Below are 18691 nucleotides of genomic sequence, written 5' to 3' on the forward strand. Positions count from 1 at the left end.
TTTTTATCCATAACTCTTACATCCTAAGATTCAATCCAAATATTGATTTGAGAAGCTAACAATTGTATGAGTCAATTTTAAATATTTATTTATTAAAATATAAAACAACTTTACTGCCGTTTTACGGCGATATGATGTATACGCCATTTTGGACATTTTCAATTTTATTGTACAGTCTGATAAAGAATCTTAAAAGCTACCTCCTGACGAAAGAATTTTTCAAAAAACTGCTCTGGGGCCAAGCAAACAAACAATGATGTATACGCCAATTTTACTCATCATGATTAGGGTTAGTGAAATTTCACGATTTCGCGGACAGCGTGAAATCCGCGAAATTTGGCTTTTTCCGCGAAATCCCGTGAAATTTTATGATTTTGTGAAAATGTAACGATATTTCATAAAATAACTTATCAAACTCAAAAAGGATTTAAAAAATAATGTTATGAACTACTGTAGAATTAAGCGAGTGAATACCCTGGTTTTATTACTAATATAGGGTTAATGATTTTTGACGGTTTCGTAGACGGCGTGAAATTCGTGAAATTTATCAATTTTAGTGAATCATTGAATGCAAATATGGGCAAAAAAAAGTATAAATATTGAAATAACAAGCCATAGTTTCAACATTTGCATGGAAAAAGTGTTTTAAAATGCATTTAGTTCAGTAGTTTTGCAATCATTAGTTTTCAAAAAATGTAAGATTTGACGAAAACAAAAATTTTAGCAAAAAAAAAACATTTTGCAATAGTTGAAAATTTTCAAAAATTCGAAAGATTTTTAAATCAACCCAAACATTCTTAAAATGATCCCAAAAATTATAAAAATGGAATGAAAAACGCAGGGGAATGAATTTTAAATTTATTTCAGCTGATCCATTGAAATTTTTAAGCCTTTCGAAAAAAAAAATGTTGACCCCTGATTTTTCGGGCCAATTTCGTAGGGTGGGGGAGACAAAAACTTTTAATAAAATTTGTACAAGCCGAACGACTTAATAAATATTTCATCCAAATAGAAAAGAAATTTTATTAGTTTTCAATTAAAAAGCTTGATTATATATGTGTGTCAAGTTGATATGAACCATTTGAAGAAATGTTGAGATTTTTGAGTTTTCTAGAAACTAACAAAATTTAGTAATATTTTCATTCGCTGTACTAAAAATTTTTGTGCTATTTTATTTGAAAGGTATAGTTTTGAAAGCAATTAAAAGAATCAAGCTTTGTTTTATTCAAAATAAAATTAAGATTATTTTTTTATCTTTGGAATCATATTTTAAAAACATAACAATTTTTTTTGGGCCTGTTAAATTTAAACGATATTTGTTTATTTGGGTGGATGATTCCCGTGAAAGTTAAAAAATACTACTTTTTTGTTTTCTCTTCTCATTTAGAATAAAAATTTCGATTTTGTTAAAAATTATATTATTTTTGCAAAATGTTTATAAATTTAGTTTTTGAAAAATGAGCTAAAACCCTTAAAAATATGTATAAAAAAGTATGGCTAAATAACGCAGAAAATTCAATTTATTTTACTCATTTTGACAGGACAAATCTAGCTTTGATATGAAATTCAATAAAATGTTAAATGATATAACAGAAGCAAATTAGCGAAAACATTTGAGCTTTGTTAGTCGAATATTAAAAGAGCAGTTCAGTAAATGAGAATACGCGTGCCCTACATTTTGTTTCAAAATATATATAGAGCCCATCCAATAACCAGGAGGATTTTTTTTTTTTGAAGATTGGAAGATTTTTTTTTGTCGCATTCAAATTTAGTAAAGATTTTTTTACATAATAATTCATAATGAAGCATAAAAAGTAGTTTCTGTGATTTAAACATAGGATTTTCAGAGTTATTTTAACATTTTTCAAGTTCCGCGAAATTTGCGTGAAATTTGATGTTTTGAAATTGAGGTCCCCGTGAAATTTGCAATTTTCGAGCGTGAAAAATCATCACAACACTGGCAACACTGTTACAACCAGAATGTATTGTTTCTAAGCGCTCGTAAACAAATTGTCGAAAGTGGAGTTTTATCGTCTTAGTTCGACCTGAAACCGACTTAAGTTATCGCCGGAGTGGCCGCTGCGACCGTGGGCGTGTTTGCCGACCTCGTCGTTGTGTTACCGGATTTTCTCGGCTGCTGCAAAATCGCCGGTTTGTTTTGGCCAGGACGCGTCACTCGCTGAACATAGACTAGGAAGAGGAAAGTGAGCTGTATCATTCTCACGTCTCACTGCTCACCGCTGCGCCAGAATGATACGCTCTCCAACGACTGACAGCACCACAACAACAGTCAACTCAGCAAAGCGCGGCCGACCGAACGACTCGTTTGGGTCAGACGAACTGATGTCGTTTGCTACGCCCCCACAACCGTCGCAGCCGATGACCCTGGATGCCCTCTTCTCCGCCATGAACAGCAAGTTCGACTTGACGCTACGGAGAATTGAGGAGTCTAACGCCAGCATCGCCACCAAAATCGACACCGTTAAGGCAGAACTCGAGGGAAAGCTGGACGCAGTTACGCGCGAGATTAACAACTTTAAGGGCGAGTGCGCCACAAAGTTCCAGTCGAATGAAGTTGCACTTTCTGGACTTTGCGAGCAGGTCTACGAAATTCGTCAAGAGATGGGCGGCCTTGAGAAACGAGACGAGCTTATTGTGAGCGGTATCCCTTACTTGCCCGAAGAGAACCTGGCGAAGTACTTCAAGGCAATGTGGAAGGAAGTCGGCCTCAGCGAATCCAGCACGCCGTTGATCGACACCCGGCGACTGAAATCCGGTACCAACGGAGACGGAGTGGTCCTGCTTCAGTTTGCCTTGCGGAACAACCGAGACGACTTCTACAGCAACTACCTGAAGAACTGCAACCTGAAACTCTCCCACCTGGGCATCAACTCGACACACCGGATCTACGTCAACGAGAACCTGACCGTTGCGGCTCGGAAACTCAAGGTGGCAGCTCTGCGGCTAAAGAAGGACGGAAGGCTGACGACGGTATACACGAAGCTTGGGACCGTCTACGTGAAGCGTGCTGCTGGTGAAGCTGCTGTTGCTGTTCGTTCCGAGGAACACCTTCACCGACTATAGTCGAACTATTAGTTAAGTACTCATTTTTCGTTCTTTTTTCGTCCACTTAACACAATTTGTTTTTAATAAGTTTGTAATTTTGTAATTTGTGTGAAATTTGTAACCAAAAACTATCAAGAACATTGTAAAAATTGTCGTAGTTGTAGTTCTGCCCCTCTGTAAACTGCTTTCCGTTCTGTTCGCAATGCCAAGACCGAACCGTACTTCACTGAACATCCCCGGGGCAGTGATGAACGCTGTCCTCCGTTCTGGCAAGCTCAACGTTTGCCACGGGAACGCCCAAAGTTTGTGTGCCAGAAAGTTTGCAAAACTCGACGAACTGAAAGATCTCCTGCACAGCTCAAAGATTTCGGTGGCTTGTTTTACTGAGTCGTGGCTTTCCCCTAAAACCAGTGACCGAAGATTAGCTATTCCCGGATTTTCTCTCATCCGTAACGACAGGAAGTTTCAACGTGGGGGAGGCATAGTGGTCTACTGTAAGCACCACATCGGTCGTACCGAAGTTTTCCGCACCGAACTGACAGCAGAATCGGCGGACAAAACAGAGTGCGTTGCGGTTGAGTTGCGTGTTGATGGTGAGAAGATTCTGCTCGTGGTGGTCTACAATCCCCCCAGGAACGATTGCTCGGAGTTTCTGGCTGCGAAGCTGTCGGAGTTTGGTACTCGGTATGAAAACGTTCTTTTAGTTGGTGACCTTAACACAGATTTGGCAGTACCAAGCACCCTACGAGACCGTTTCTCCGAAGTCCTGCAAACCCACGCTCTGTTTTCGGTTGGTGTGGAACCAACTTTCTATCACAACCGAGGCTGCTCGCTATTGGACCTCTTCATAACGAGCTGTGCCGAGAAAGTTTTGTGCTTTAACCAAGTTGGCTTTCCTGCAATGTCGCAACACGATCTCATCTTCGGGTCCCTCGATTTCGACGATAACCCGGCACCGATGATCACTACGTACCGGGACTACGTCAATTTTGATGCAGCAACTGTCGAGAACGCGATTCTTGCCATCCCATGGAGTGACTTCTTTGCAAGCAACGAACCGGATCTACTGGTCAACTTCTTCAACGAACAGGTGAAGCAGGTGCACGATGCGTGTATACCGCTCCGGACAAAGAGAGGCAGTAAAGTATCAAACGCTTGGTTTACAAATGAGGTTCGGACATCGATGTTGGAGCGTGACTTAGCTTATGGCGACTGGAGGAGAGCGCCGAGAGCCTTCAAGGACGAAGCACGCCGCCGTTACAACACGCTGAGGAACAGAACAAACGCGATAGTATCGGCTGCAAAAGCGCAATTCCTTAATCGACACCTGGACAACCGTACACCGTCGAAAATCCTATGGAATCGCCTCAAAAGCATAGGGGTGGGGAAGGAGCGCACATCACCCACGTGTGACTTTCACCCGGACGCTGTAAACCAAACCTTCCTGTCAAGCTACATCGCTGGTGAACCCGTGCGCAGGAGAACAGGACCTGATAATCCGTACAGTTTTGCTTTCCGACCTGTGCAGCAATGGGAAGTGGTGAATGCTGTGTGGGATATTAGTTCTAACGCTACTGGGCTTGACGGACTGCCGATTGCCTTCGTCAAGATCATCCTGCCACTGACCATACAGCAAGTCACACACATCTTCAACAGCATCATCGAGACTTCTACGTTCCCAGTATGCTGGAAGCATGCAAAAATCTTGCCATTACGGAAAAAGCCTCATCTGAACGCGTTGACCAACCTCAGACCGATTAGCATCCTGTGCGCACTGTCGAAGGCTTTCGAAAAGCTGATGGAACGTCAGATGTCAACGTTCATCGCTGAAAACAACCTCCTTACGGATCATCAAGCCGGATTTCGGAAAGGTCAAAGCATACAAACTGCTGCTGTACGGGTCTACGACGAATTAGCGAAGACGGTGGACAACAGAGGGTCTGCTGTTCTGCTGCTACTCGACTTTTCAAAAGCGTTTGACACGATTCCACATCGCAAGCTGTGTGCCAAACTGGAAGTACAGTTCAACTTCTCTGTTTCTGCGGTCAACCTGGTCAAATCGTACTTGGAAAACCGAACACAGACTGTTTTCTGCGGTGATCAACAGTCTGAAACTGGAGTAGCCACTTCTGGAGTTCCACAAGGATCAGTGTGGGGCCCGCTGTTGTTTTGTTGCCACGTCAATGATCTGCCGACGGCCCTCAAGTTCTGTTCAATCCAGATGTATGCAGATGACGTTCAGCTGTACATTGGTCGTCCTGGGCCCTGCTCCCGTGAAATCATACGCATGATGAACGAAGATCTCGCAAGCATAGTGGAATGGTCGCGTCGAAACCAACTGTATGTCAATCAAGCAAAAAGCAACGCGCTGTTCGTGACTGGTCGCCGTAGAGCAGCTGTTCAAGCCAACATGCTGCCACCTGTGGTAATGGATGGGCAGGTAATCAAGTGGACTGAAAGTGCGAGGAATCTCGGCTTCATCTTTCGGGCTGATCTGCAGTGGGACGACCTGATTAAGCAGCAGTGCGGAAAAATTTATGCTAGTCTCCGCACGCTCTACAGTTGTGCTGCTGGTGCCCCGGTTGGGACTCGCCTAAAACTGTTTAAATCGCTGATCCTCCCCCATTTTCTGTTTGGCGAAATCCTACACGTCAATCCGAGTGCAAGTGCCATGGACAGACTACGGATATCGCTGAACTGCTGTGTCCGGTTTGTATACGGATTAAACCGTTACGACCACGTAAGTCATCTGCAAGCAAATCTCCTGGGATGCCCGCTGGACCACCTCTACGCCCATCGCTCCTGCATCTTCCTACACAAGCTGATCAACACGCACTCTCCACCTGCACTGTTCCAGAAGCTGATACCGTTCCGGGGTCGTCGTTTGGCAAACTTGATTATCCCGCGCAACAACACAGCAACCTACGCTAGTTCACTGTTTGTACGAGGCGTGGTAAACTGGAACATGCTGCCAACGGAGGTTAAGCGATCGAGAACGGAAGCAGGTTTTCATGGGAAGTGTCTCGCGTTTTGGAATAGTTTTTAAGTAAAGTTGTATTACTGCGACAAATACGAAAGTAGCAATCAAAAAGGGTTTCCCTTACGCTACTAATAAATAAACAAACAAACAAACAAACAAAAATCACTAAGCCTAATCATGATGTATGTATACATTGAGAATTGATAGAAGTCGAATTCAATACTGTTTGAATGTTAATTTGAGGTTTTTTGACCAAATCAAGATTGGGCAATATTTTATTACATTATTTCGATTTAATTCTTGAGGGGACGTCCATTAGGCGTAATCCATAAAATACGTCACGTTCTGAGAGAAGGGGGGTTTTGAGCAAGCATGACATTGCGTGTTAAAAGCATAGGGAAATCGTGACAAAGGGGGTGGAGTAAATTTTGGCTGATTTTAATGTGACGTACTTAATGGATGACACCTTATCCACATCCACGTAGACACTTTTTTGAAAATTCTAGACCCACCCACCTCCCTTGCGGACAATTGTTCATGCAAAAAATATGTTTATGGAGCGTAGACAATCGCTAAGGGAGCGTTCTTTTATTACGTAACGCAAAAAAACGGATTTTTAGACCCCCTCCCCCCCTCGTAACAAAATTTCCATACATTTTTTTTTGTATGGAGCGTAACACGGCCTCCGACCCCCTCCCCCCAACTGCGTTACGTAAAAAAAGAACGCTCCCTAATACCCTCCCCTCTCTTAAAGTATCCACGTGGACAATGCATTAAGGGATCCGCTCAGCTGTCATAAAAGCTGGCACAAAAAATAAAGCCTGCTTTGATCGAGCAATGTATACATACATCATTGGGAAGTAAAAGTAGTGATTTTTTATTGCTATTTTTTCGGCCAAATGATGTTTGCGGTTTAAAATCGTAGAGAATAGGAAAAAACAAGAAATTTTGTAGGGGCCACATTTTTATTGTACTTTTTAACAGTTTCTACAGAGCAGACCTTAAATAAGTCATTTTAAATTGAAAAAATAAACAAAAACAGAAAATCGTGTCTACAGCAAAATCACCTCAATGGCGTATACATCATAACGCCGTAAAACGGCAGTTAGTTCAAAATTCGAGCAAAAATTTAGAAATGAAATTTCATAAAATGCGAATTACATTGTAACAGTTATGCTACTGTTATGAATTAAAAAAATAGCAATGAATTTAATTTAATCTTTATTACCAAAGTCTTTTTTCCAATTTGTGAACCCAAAATTCAATATTTGTAATATGCTTACAATTACCCTTTTTGATAAAAAAAAAAGTTATACAATTTATTCTTTTAGGCCCAAGATAGATTGAACAACTTTCAGTTTTGGCATTTTTTATGCTCCTAGATTTTTGTGAGAAGCTTTGAATCCACTCCAAAAACCTGGAATAAAATTTAAATTCACTTTATGTTACGATTAATTACACTTTTCACATGTTGACATGTTCCCAATGTTTCTCAAAGAAGGATAGAAGCAGATTTTTGAAAGTTATTTTGAAATAGGTTGTATTATCTGAGTTTAATTTTATCACTTAAGATGAATAAACTCGGCTTCTTGTTGATACGGCAAAATTGCTAGATATGACAAAACAGATATTTCGATTGTAAAATTTTCACAGAAATTCTGTAATTTAGTTGAAAATATTATATGCAATTGTTTTGGGGTAATTAAATAAATAAATTTATTTTATTTTCACAAACTTGAAGCTTAATAAGAATTGTTATCAAAAAAATCATTGAAAAATGATCAATCTCTCTTATTCATCAAAATACGTAGACTTATGTTGACAAACAAATTATAAAAGTATCATATTGCATTGAGGATACAAAACTATTGTCCAGCAAATTCAGATTTCTAGAGCTTTTTAGCTGCCCTATGAGCTATGGGATTCTCGAATTCTCGAATAAAACACTAGATTTGTGCCTTGTGCAAGTTGAACAATGTTTTAAAAATATTTTTCCAACCATACATTTGAATTAACGCAAATTTCCAAAGTTTTTTTAAAGGTCCAAGCATTTTTCAAATGTCTATAATTTTAAAAAAGAACTTGATTTCAAAAAAATAAATAAGTGAGATGAACATATCCATTGCAAATACTTCAATCATCATTTTAAATTTGTATCTTCAAATTGCCAAAAAAAAAATCAAGGACAAAACCAAAATGCCTAAATCTAAATTTTCGTTCATGATACTTGTGCAATTGATTTTATTGTAATTAGGATACATTTTATAACGTTATGTTTTCGAAATTATATTGCAAGCAAATCACAAAACATCCAAATTTAACGGCAATATCACGGCACCCTTAAAACTGACTCCAAAATCTGGTTTTTAAATGTAATTAAAAATATATATATGATGACAATGAGGACAGATTATTTTGGGTACAAAATATGCACGAATTAGTCATTTCTAGGATTAAATTTCGTAGAAAATTTTAATGAAATTTTTCAGTGCAATTGCAATTAAATTTTTAAAGAAAATTCAGCGGGAGCAAATTTAGTTTTAAGTTTTTATCCCGCATACAAATTTAAAATTTTCACGCAAAATTTCCGAAATCTTGAATCAAAAAGCTTTTAACATTATAATAGTTATATTGCTGTTAAAATATGTGAATTTTTTTATGAATTCTAGGATCTTTTAACTGAAAGTTAAACGTTTTTTTTCCAATCACTGATTTCAATTCAAAATATTTCAAAAAGCCTTACTTGGTCATTTGATTTTAAAAGTAAAAATAAACGTTTGATAATGTAATTCAAACCGATCGATTATACAATTTTTTTTCTCGTAAAGTTTTATTTTTAGCAAAACATGTAATTTGCCCCTATAAATTTGATGCAAAGACACACTAACCAGCTTAAATTTAGACAAAACAGGTTTATAATAAAAAAATTGATTTTACGTAACTTTTCCCATACAATCTGATTTTCCGGAATCGTTTACAGAGTTGCCAAATGAAAATTGAACTTGAAATTGTTTTAGGGCAATTCCAGAACCGAGGGACAAAAACTTAGAATAAAATTGGTACCAGTTTAATTTTAAAAAAAAACACACACACACAAGCACACAAAACTTTGTATCGAAACGGTAAATATGTAACATGTCTTAAGGGAGCGTTCTTTTATTACGTAACGCAGTGGGGGGTGGGGAGTCGAAGGTCACGGTACGCTTCATACATTTTTTCAAAATTGGTATGTAAATTTTGATACGAGAGGGAGAGGAGGTCCAAAAATCATTTTTTTAAATTACGTTATAAAAGAACGCTCCTCCCTAAGAGCTTTCTAATAGGCATAATTTTAATAATCATAAAATAACGGAAAAATAATAATTTTGATAAGTTCGCATTAAACATTTCCAATGACGCAAACCCTTGCCAAACTACGCTCATAAAAAACCAGACAATTCAACTCGCTCATCCAGCTACGTACTGGAATCCGGCCTCGGCCGCGTAATATTCCCTGCAAGAACTTCACCATCAGATCCGTCTATCCAGAGCAAGACTCGCAATTAAAACCGGACCAACCATCAGCGTTCAAGAACGCTTACTGGCTTCAAAAAGTACAGTTAAATGCAAGTGGCCCCCCGCGTGTACTACACATCTCTTCACAACCCCGAGAACCTCGGCCCCAGAGCCCATGATAACTGTATCGAAGAGAGAGGAGACGGGTCGGTCGGTCGGTTGGCAAACCCAAACAGGTCCCGAACCTTTCACTGCGCCAAGTTGCGCAAACTTAAATTTTGAGCGACTTCTTGGAACCGTCCCAAGGGATCCAGGTATTTCCCGGTGGGCACCGTAGCGAACCCCGAAAGTCTTTATCTTAATTAATGGGCAGAATGCGTTCTGGGTACGAGGACGGTGGGTTTGCTTTGAAGTCTCCCCGGGAGAAGGGCCCCCGAGATCATCCGATCGGTTGTTGGGGAGCTGGAGAAAGCAAGTCAACGTTACAGGTCGTCATGACACACACGATCGCGTCCCGAACTTGTTTGTGCTGGATGATTTTTAATGTGTGTTTCCTCTCTGATCTCGTTTCTTTTTCTTCTTCTTCCAGCTAATGGTGTCCGCGATCTCTTTGAGGTATGTTCCTTCAACCTGACCGCGGATCGAATCGGGTTGCTGTCCCCCTTCTTCCAGAGTTTTTCTTTCGCACTCTTCCACTTACACACACACTCGGCTGCGCGGTCAATTCTTTAATTTAGTTCACAGTTATTTCCACTTGTTGAAAGTTGTTTTGCATCTCTCGCTTGGCACACACAGCTCTGCGAAGCGATCGTCCCTCTTCTACACGTCAAGTCTTGCATCGATCTTGCTTTGCGATGCATCGTCGCTGATCGACGAGGATCATCACCACCACCACAAGAACCCAAAACGGAAGGAAGAAGCAACCAAAACTCACTTTGAACTTGAACTTGCAGGCGAACTTGCAGGCAGCGATCTTCCGCCGATCTTCACGCGATCTTGCGCAACACTTCTTCGGATGCCGATGTCACTTGAGCAGGTCTCTACACCCAACGTACCCAACGTTCGATCTTCGCGATCGCGATCTTCCGCACACTCGGATCTTCTTCGCAATCAACGGGGAAGCAACGGGATCAAGCAGGTCGACGACGCTGCGCACACTTCTTCTCTTTCCGATTCACAGCTCAAGCACAACAGCTCCAGCAACTGCAGCGGCAGAGAACACCAGATCACGCCAGATCTTCAGGAGAAAGATCCCGGGAAGGAGACCTTGACACTGAAGACGTTAGACGTATACTGACCGGGGATCGTCGAGCTGGCGACCGCCCGACCGACCGACCTGTTCAGCAAATGCCGTGCCGTGTGTTCAGCGCAAGAAGAAGAGACACCACAAAGAGAGCGCGAGAGAGTCCTCTTCGGAGCGAGCGCGCGCGCTGAACATGCTGAAAATGTTAGGAGAGCCGGTCGCGATCAACAAAAGAAAGGTGCAAACAAGTGGAAAGCAGCACTTCAAACGTGAGTGTGATGCGCTGAGAAGAGAGAGTTTATGCTTCAAGTCGCGTTAGTTTGAGTGAGCGTTTTTACTCAGGCGGTGTCGTGGTAGTGGTGAGTTGTGTAGAGATGAGCTGTGAACGTGACCTGCGCGAGCGCGAGTTTGTAGAGAAGATCTTGAACCGTTTGACGCGGTGAAGATGATCTTTGTTGGTGGTGGTGGTGGTTGTCGTGTGAAGGATGTGCGTGACTTTTATCTATTTCAGGTTTTGAAGAACGGAGAAGTTCATCGCTTGCACGCGTTGATGTCTCTTGATGCGTTTGTGCTGACGGACGGACGGACAGAATGGTGGTGTTATGCAAACGGAATGCTCGGAAGAGGCATTGACCAACAGCGGGATATCAGAATGCGCTCGAAGCGGAAGGTTCTGTCACCGGTTTTTGTTGGTTTTGTTGCGGCAAAGATGATTGGAGGGAGATAACTTTAATTAGATCATGCTCGTTTTGTTTGACAAAAAGTTGAGGTGTCACTGGAATCGAACATTCGTGTTACTGAAATTCATACTTTGAGGCGTACAGTGACCGGTGATTTATTTTTTTCTTTTCCTAAAATGTGGGTTTTCGAATATATGCACCATTTTTTCATATTTAGGACAACCAAATAAAAAGAATATTTGGCCTAAAAAATTTGGATTCCATTGACCATCATTCACAATAAATCAAAGTAGTTTTCAAAACATTCAAAAACCTATCAGAAAACTCAAGCTTTTCGATGAAAAAAAAAAATGCACAATTGATCCTTCTAAACATAAACAAAAAGATGAATTAATGAATGAATGAATAATTCTCATACCCGCCGGCAGCTTGGATCCTTCTAAACATAAGCAAAAAGATATTAATGAATAAATATAACAATTATTTTTGTACTTATGTCGACATTTAATATTTTGTAGGAGTTTGGCATAAACTCTGAAAAATATTTGCAACTGCCTGGGATTCAATGAATATTTTTATAAAAATGCGTATTTTTCATGAATTATAGAAATGCAATCTACCTTGACCTTAACACCTAAACTCCCAAGCTCGAGAAAAAGGGGGAATTTGTATGGAAATTCCCCCATTTTCTCGAGCTTGGGAGTTTAGGTGTTAATATTCAAACCAGTTTAACCCTTTCAGGCCTGAATTTTCAAAAAAAAAAAATTGTTTAGTCAATGATGGGAATTTGGGTCATATATGACCCTACAGGCCTGAAAGGGTTAATAGATGTATAATGTTTCGAACTACATTTCGAAGGTTTTACAAACATTTCATATCATAAATCTTTAATTTCTTACAAAATACGTATGAGTGTTCGAAACACTCAAACTTTATTTTCAAGAATCAAATGATTGAGCATTTTAAGTACAATTCACATCTAAAAGTATTTTTTAGAGTTCTCAAAATTTTATCAAAACTAGTTTTTTTAATTAAAATTATTATCAAATTTAATATTAATTTTTATCAAATGACAGAAAATTTCTCAGTCTTTTCGCAATTTTATTCAAAATTCAAGACTTTCACAAATGCATTTTTGAAAACAATTCATTATTATTTGTTATTTTCATATAATGTTTTAATAAAATTAAAGGATTCCAAAATAAAAGCATTTGTCGAAAATACTCGAAATTATCATTACCGTGCATTTTTGAAAAAAATCAATTCAATTGTGTTTTTATTAGAATTTTACTGTTCTACTCCAGGATGTTACATTTAAAATTCAGAGATTTGGAGAACCTTTCAACTGAGATCAATTCATAAGCCCTTGCAGGGAGGATACATATTTCTACGTTTAGATTTTGCTAACTGGGTGTTCTTTTAGGGAAAATAAATTTTGGAAAAAACCCTAGATCTATGTAAAATTTTTGAAAAAAATATTATAATAATATATTTTTGTAATATGGGCATCAAATGATTGAAAAATGTGTTATACAAAGTAAAAGCAGTATATTTCCACTTCCACCAAATCTAAGTATTTTTGATTAAGTACTCAAATTTGATGTTTTCGTAACATGAGTACCAAATGATTAGACATTATTTGGTATTTTTGGAAAATACTCAAAATTCCACAAAACTAGGTATTTTCGAAAACAAAACATACTTAAATTATAATTTTGTTTTATGCATATGGATAAAAATGATCAAGAACTTTTTATAGAACTCAAAAATGACATTTGAGCATTTTAATAACTATAAATAAATAACTAAAAAATAACAAAAATTTTCACATTTTCAGGATATTTAAAGAAAAAATAACAATTTGAAATCCATATTGGGTATCAAATGATTGGATTTTCATACATTTCGGTTCTGACAGCAGCTTTTGAGAATTCAAAACATTCATAAAACAACATTTTTTTAGAAATAATACACTTTTTTAGCAATTTGATCGAAAAATTCTTTTTAATTTATAATTTAATTAATATACTTATAAAAATGAGATATTTTTAATACTCATAACATTATCCAAATTACTTATTTTTGGAAAAATATACCGTAAAACAGGGTGACTTTGATAGGTTTGCGTTTTTTCCGCAAAATAAAAAGTACAACTAAAATACGTACGGAATGTTTTAGAATATTTTAAACTTGTCAAAATGTCATGATTTTCTCAATGAACATGATGTTGAATCGGAAAACGGAATGCACTTTCGGATTCTTTGGAAAAATTTCTACTAGGAAAAGGTTACATAAGTTTTCAAATAATAAATAATATGTTTTTTGAAACACAATAAAAAAAAAACCCAAATTTAAAGGCAATTTCAGTTGAACAAATTACATGTGAAACTTGGGATTCATGCTTCGAATTTAGTATAAATGCAATATAAATCGATAATTTGGTAAACAAAACTAGTTTTAACAAATTTCAGGCCAAATTCCGACTTTTATCAATTTTTCCAAAAATGTATATGTCTGTTATAAACTTAGTGAACTAAATATAAACATTGATTTTATTCTTTAAAAAAATATCAGTTAAAAATTTCGCATTCTGCGTGTTTTCGAAAAAAATATATTATATTTTTGTTGAAGCAGTTTTTTGAATACTCAAACCTTTTACAAAATTAAGTACCTGTTTTTGAAAAATATACTAATTTTACCAGATAAGTAACATGTGTTCAAATTTTTATAAGATTTGGAAAGAAATTTTAATTTCAATTGCACAAAATTACGTATTTTTGAAAAATTCAAAACTCTCTAGCTCAAATTTAATATTTTAGCTTGTGTTTTAGCAATATTGATAACAGATGAATAGATATTTACATTTTGATATTATGATGATGGTTTTTTGGCTTGAAATTCATTTTATTATAAAAAAAGCTAAATAAAGAAGAACACAACCCCAATCAGATTCCCTGCATTTTCTCCCACTGCCCAGTGGTGAAAGGAAAACTAAAGACAAAAGGCCAAGCGAATGAACTTGCGATAAGAATCTTTGTGGCCGGAGGCTGATCGTCACTGACTTGAAGCTCGAAAGAAAGAACAACAAGTGCAGCAAGTTCGACTCCTGAGGAGAAATTCACTTGCGCGCTAGGTTTGCGGTCAATCGCTCAGCCAAGCTTGGAGTTCCAACCGAGGGAGGGAAAGAAAACTTGATCTTGACTTTGGAAATTGTGAGGCTTTCGAGGTTGTTCGGGAGAATGGGACGATGCACAGTTATAAAACATATTTTTTGGTTTGTTTAAAATTTACAAAAAAAAAATGTCAACGAAAACAAATTAAAGAAATTTAAAAAAAACTTTTACTGCGAACAGAGTCATTTTTTGCACGTTTTGCTTTGGACAACTGGTCAGGATTGATTTGTGGTAATCTGGTTTGATGCATTTCCCTTCATTCATCATTCAACAGGTCAGAATGTGTTTTGAACCTGATTCGTACTAAAAGCAGGTTTTGTTATTTTCCAAGGCAAAAATTGTTTGTTCAGCAAGTAGATTAAAAAAAAATGATTTTTGAACTATTAAATTCTTTAAGAATTACCTTTTTGAAACATTACTTGCTAAAAGCAGTGTAGAACATCTACTCTTAGCTTAAAAGCATCGTTCAACGATGCTGGAATTGTGTCATAGAGATTGGAATAAGTAGGGAAAATCACAGCTGGAGCTTGCAGGCTCTGCACTCTGATGCAGATGACTGCAGCGGATAAGCTAATAACTGTATTTTCGTCTGAGTCGAGTTCTCGTTTGGCACGCAATGTAGGCTGGGTGGAAAAGCTTGGCGCTGTCGATTCTTCTTTTGAGTTTCTAGACAACTCAGCTTGAAATAAATCTTTTTTTTTCTATTTCTAAGCTATCGTCAGTACTTCCGCCGTCGGTGTGTTTTTCGTTTTTCTCGCGTGCGTGTGTGCGTGTGAAGGTGCGGCTGGCTTTGGCTGTCCCGATGACAGTAGAGTTATCTACGTGCGCATGTATTGCGTGTACGTACACGAAAAAGATTGTGGTTAAATTTTGTGCCGGCCAGCAAAACAAATGGTGTGCTAGTGTGCGTGAGCTCGGGCTTAGATAACTCTGTTGAGCCAGTCAGATTTGCGATTCCTTTCCGTAGGGTCGTAGAATTTTAGCGTCCGCCGTCGGTGTGTTTTTCGTTTTTCTCGCGTGCGTGTGTGCGTGTGAAGGTGCGGCTGGCTTTGGCTGTCCCGATGACAGTAGAGTTATCTACGTGCGCATGTATTGCGTGTACGTACACGAAAAAGATTGTGGTTAAATTTTGTGCCGGCCAGCAAAACAAATGGTGTGCTAGTGTGCGTGAGCTCGGGCTTAGATAACTCTGTTGAGCCAGTCAGATTTGCGATTCCTTTCCGTAGGGTCGTAGAATTGTAGCGTCCGCCGTCGGTGTGTTTTTCGTTTTTCTCGCGTGCGTGTGTGCGTGTGAAGGTGCGGCTGGCTTTGGCTGTCCCGATGACAGCTAGTCAGTTTGATTTGACCCTATCAACACCCTATCATACCATTTCAGCTCGATACACATCGAAACTCGTCATTCGCAAAGTTAATCAGTACCTCACTAAACATCAATCATTTAAAACTCGTGAAATCATCTCAAGTTAAAAATTACACTGTTTAACCCTTCAGTTTTAATTACAAATGATTTTGGTTCTATCTTTCCACATCCGGCTGTCTAAGACTAGACCATTTCATTTAAAATTTAACAACCGATAAACGGGAAATGTCTCATCCGCAGCATCCGATTGTTTGCCTTGAGAATAATATATAACATCTTTCAACAAACACTATGATTTTGGGTCGCATCATCATCTTCTATGATGAATCCTGACCAAACACCCTATCCTACTAACAAGTTTTCAGGTTCCTGGCGCTCGTGGGGTGTAAGCTAACTAACATTCCCGTCCCTTAAAATCGAGATCTACAAACTGACATGGCGGGCGCCGTTGGTGGCCAATGACTGTTACCTATTCGCAACTGATCTAGCTTTAGCAATCATGGTGTTTTATTTTTTCAGCGCATTCATACATGCTGTTGATAAGGGAAACACCACTAGATCGTCGAAGCCTATAATCAGTAGTGCTGAAAGGATATTACGGTTCTGTTCAGCAACGGAGGGGCAACCATGGGTGATCTCTCATGCTCATGCTCATGCTCATGCTCATTTCTAAGCTATCGTCAGTACTATCAACTACTAAAACAGGAAATGACCTTGTTTCAGCAAAAAAAAAAAAACTTTGCAATTTACCACGCTCATAAACTGCCAGACCACGTCCAGGAAGCTCACAATTAGCACACTCAAATCCAGTGCAATGAGTCCAGCCGACAGCTACGCCAGCTCTCAAGATGCAAAACCAAACCATAACAAACCTCACCCACTTCCGGTGTGGAATGGAGCTCGTGGCCGGCTGGAGGTGGCCTAATCACTGGGACCACTGGGCCATCACCTGGCCGTAACTATATAGACAAAGTTGCACGCAGGTTTCAACCGACCTGTGGCTTTACTACGCCGGGTGCGTCCATATCTTTTTTTAACCCATTTAAAAGTGAGGCATCGTTTTTTTCTTTGGCTGCGCTCAGCAAACCTATAATAATAACCAATAGTTATCAGTAAAACAGTCTCGAGTTGTGGTGGCAGCATCCAGCATGGGAGAAAATGGGTAACCCTTAACTTGCAAGTTTTCTGAAATATTTAAAAAATATCTCAGGATTTTGTTTAAGCGGAGAGATATAAATATGAAATTTAAAAAAAAAAACAAATAAACGAAGAAATGCGAGATTTTAGTTTAATTTTCGTATTTTTATATATTTTACAATTTTTTTCAATCGTCATGAAATTTTTGAAAAAAAATATTTTCAGTCAATGATGCCAAAGTGTTACACTACTTTTTTAGAATTTTTGAGTTAAAATTAAATATATGTACCAAATATGGGAGACATTTTATTTCAATTTTTGTTGTGTTGGTCAAGTGTGAGTTTAAGGTGAATTTAATGTTAGGGGAAGGTGGGCAAGACGACCATATAAGGCAAGAGGAACAATCGCTCGTACGGCTGTAATTTTTACAATTTTTACTATTTCCAGTATGAGGAATTGTTGATAGCAATGTAATTAGCTGATTCTACTACCACATAATCACCAAAACGACCTAAGCGCCATGAGGCATAAGATTTTATGAAGTTTTTTTTCAAAACCTTTTTTTTTCTTATAATATTTGGAAAGTTTTGTACTAGGCTTGGGGTTCGTTTTAAGGCTCATTTTATCAAAATGCTATTTTTCCTAGATCAGTTGTATCCCTACCAATGACTTACGCCTATTATAAAGTATGATTTAACTTTTGGTTATTTTTGTTAAGAGCTTTTTAAAAATCTTGTTCAGGAAAAAAATATGAATTGCTGCAACAACATATTTTATTGGGAAATAAATACATAAACGTACTAAAAAAGTGATAAACAATTGTTAAAAAAATAATCCATACAAAATATAGTGAAATTATGAAAATTTACCATTAATCATCTATGTAAAAAAAATTTCGTGAAAATTATCATTTTTTTAAGTAAAATATTAGTTATCAATCTAAAATTAAAGAAACGTTTCAAATACCTTCAAATCTGATGTGTCAAAGTGATAGCAGTTCTATTATTAGCAAATTAACATGTTGATCATGCGTTGATCCTCTTGCTCCAACGGGTGGTTCGTCTTGCCCCACTAGTTGAGTAAAACGTACGGAAAATCAACAATTTTAAAATCAATTTTTTACATTAAAAAACAAGATTTTTTTTAAACTTGTTCTATCAAAGTCTTAGTCAAGACCTGAAATAAGATGATTATAAAAAAAATCCGACGGATTATTTAACGTTTTTAATGGGTTTTAACGAGCCTTAAGCTTGTTACACTTGCCCCACTTTCCCCTATACAATTTCGTTGAAGAATCTGAGTTATGTCTGAAAAGTTATAAACGATACAAAAAAGCATTTTTTGTATGAAAATGGGTTTTCACTTATTTCAACTTTCTACAGGGACAGGGTATTTACTCCAAATAAAGATAATTTTATGGTTAATTTATCAATATAAACTTCTCGGATTAGTTTTTAAAAAGCCGTAGGAGCCTTTGGTAAACAAAGTCCTTTTTGCATCGGTATTCGACCTACTTACGAAAAACCAATATCAAAAATGCTCGAGATTGTTCATCTA

The 18691-nt window shown here is 37.9% G+C and overlaps 1 protein-coding gene across 1 annotated transcript; it reads left to right on the plus strand.

The window, feature by feature from the left end:
- Positions 1-3268: 3268 nt before the first annotated feature.
- LOC119766425 lies at positions 3269-10838 on the plus strand. The gene is made up of 3 exons (XM_038250962.1): positions 3269-6071; positions 10131-10191; positions 10337-10838. The coding sequence occupies exons 1-3, from the start codon at positions 3269-3271 to the stop codon at positions 10836-10838; spliced, it is 3366 nt and encodes a 1121-aa protein (XP_038106890.1).
- The last annotated feature ends 7853 nt before the right edge of the window (positions 10839-18691 follow it).

This window comes from Culex quinquefasciatus, chromosome 2, assembly GCF_015732765.1.
Source record: "Culex quinquefasciatus strain JHB chromosome 2, VPISU_Cqui_1.0_pri_paternal, whole genome shotgun sequence".
In the NCBI taxonomy this organism is placed as follows: Eukaryota; Metazoa; Arthropoda; class Insecta; order Diptera; family Culicidae; genus Culex; species Culex quinquefasciatus.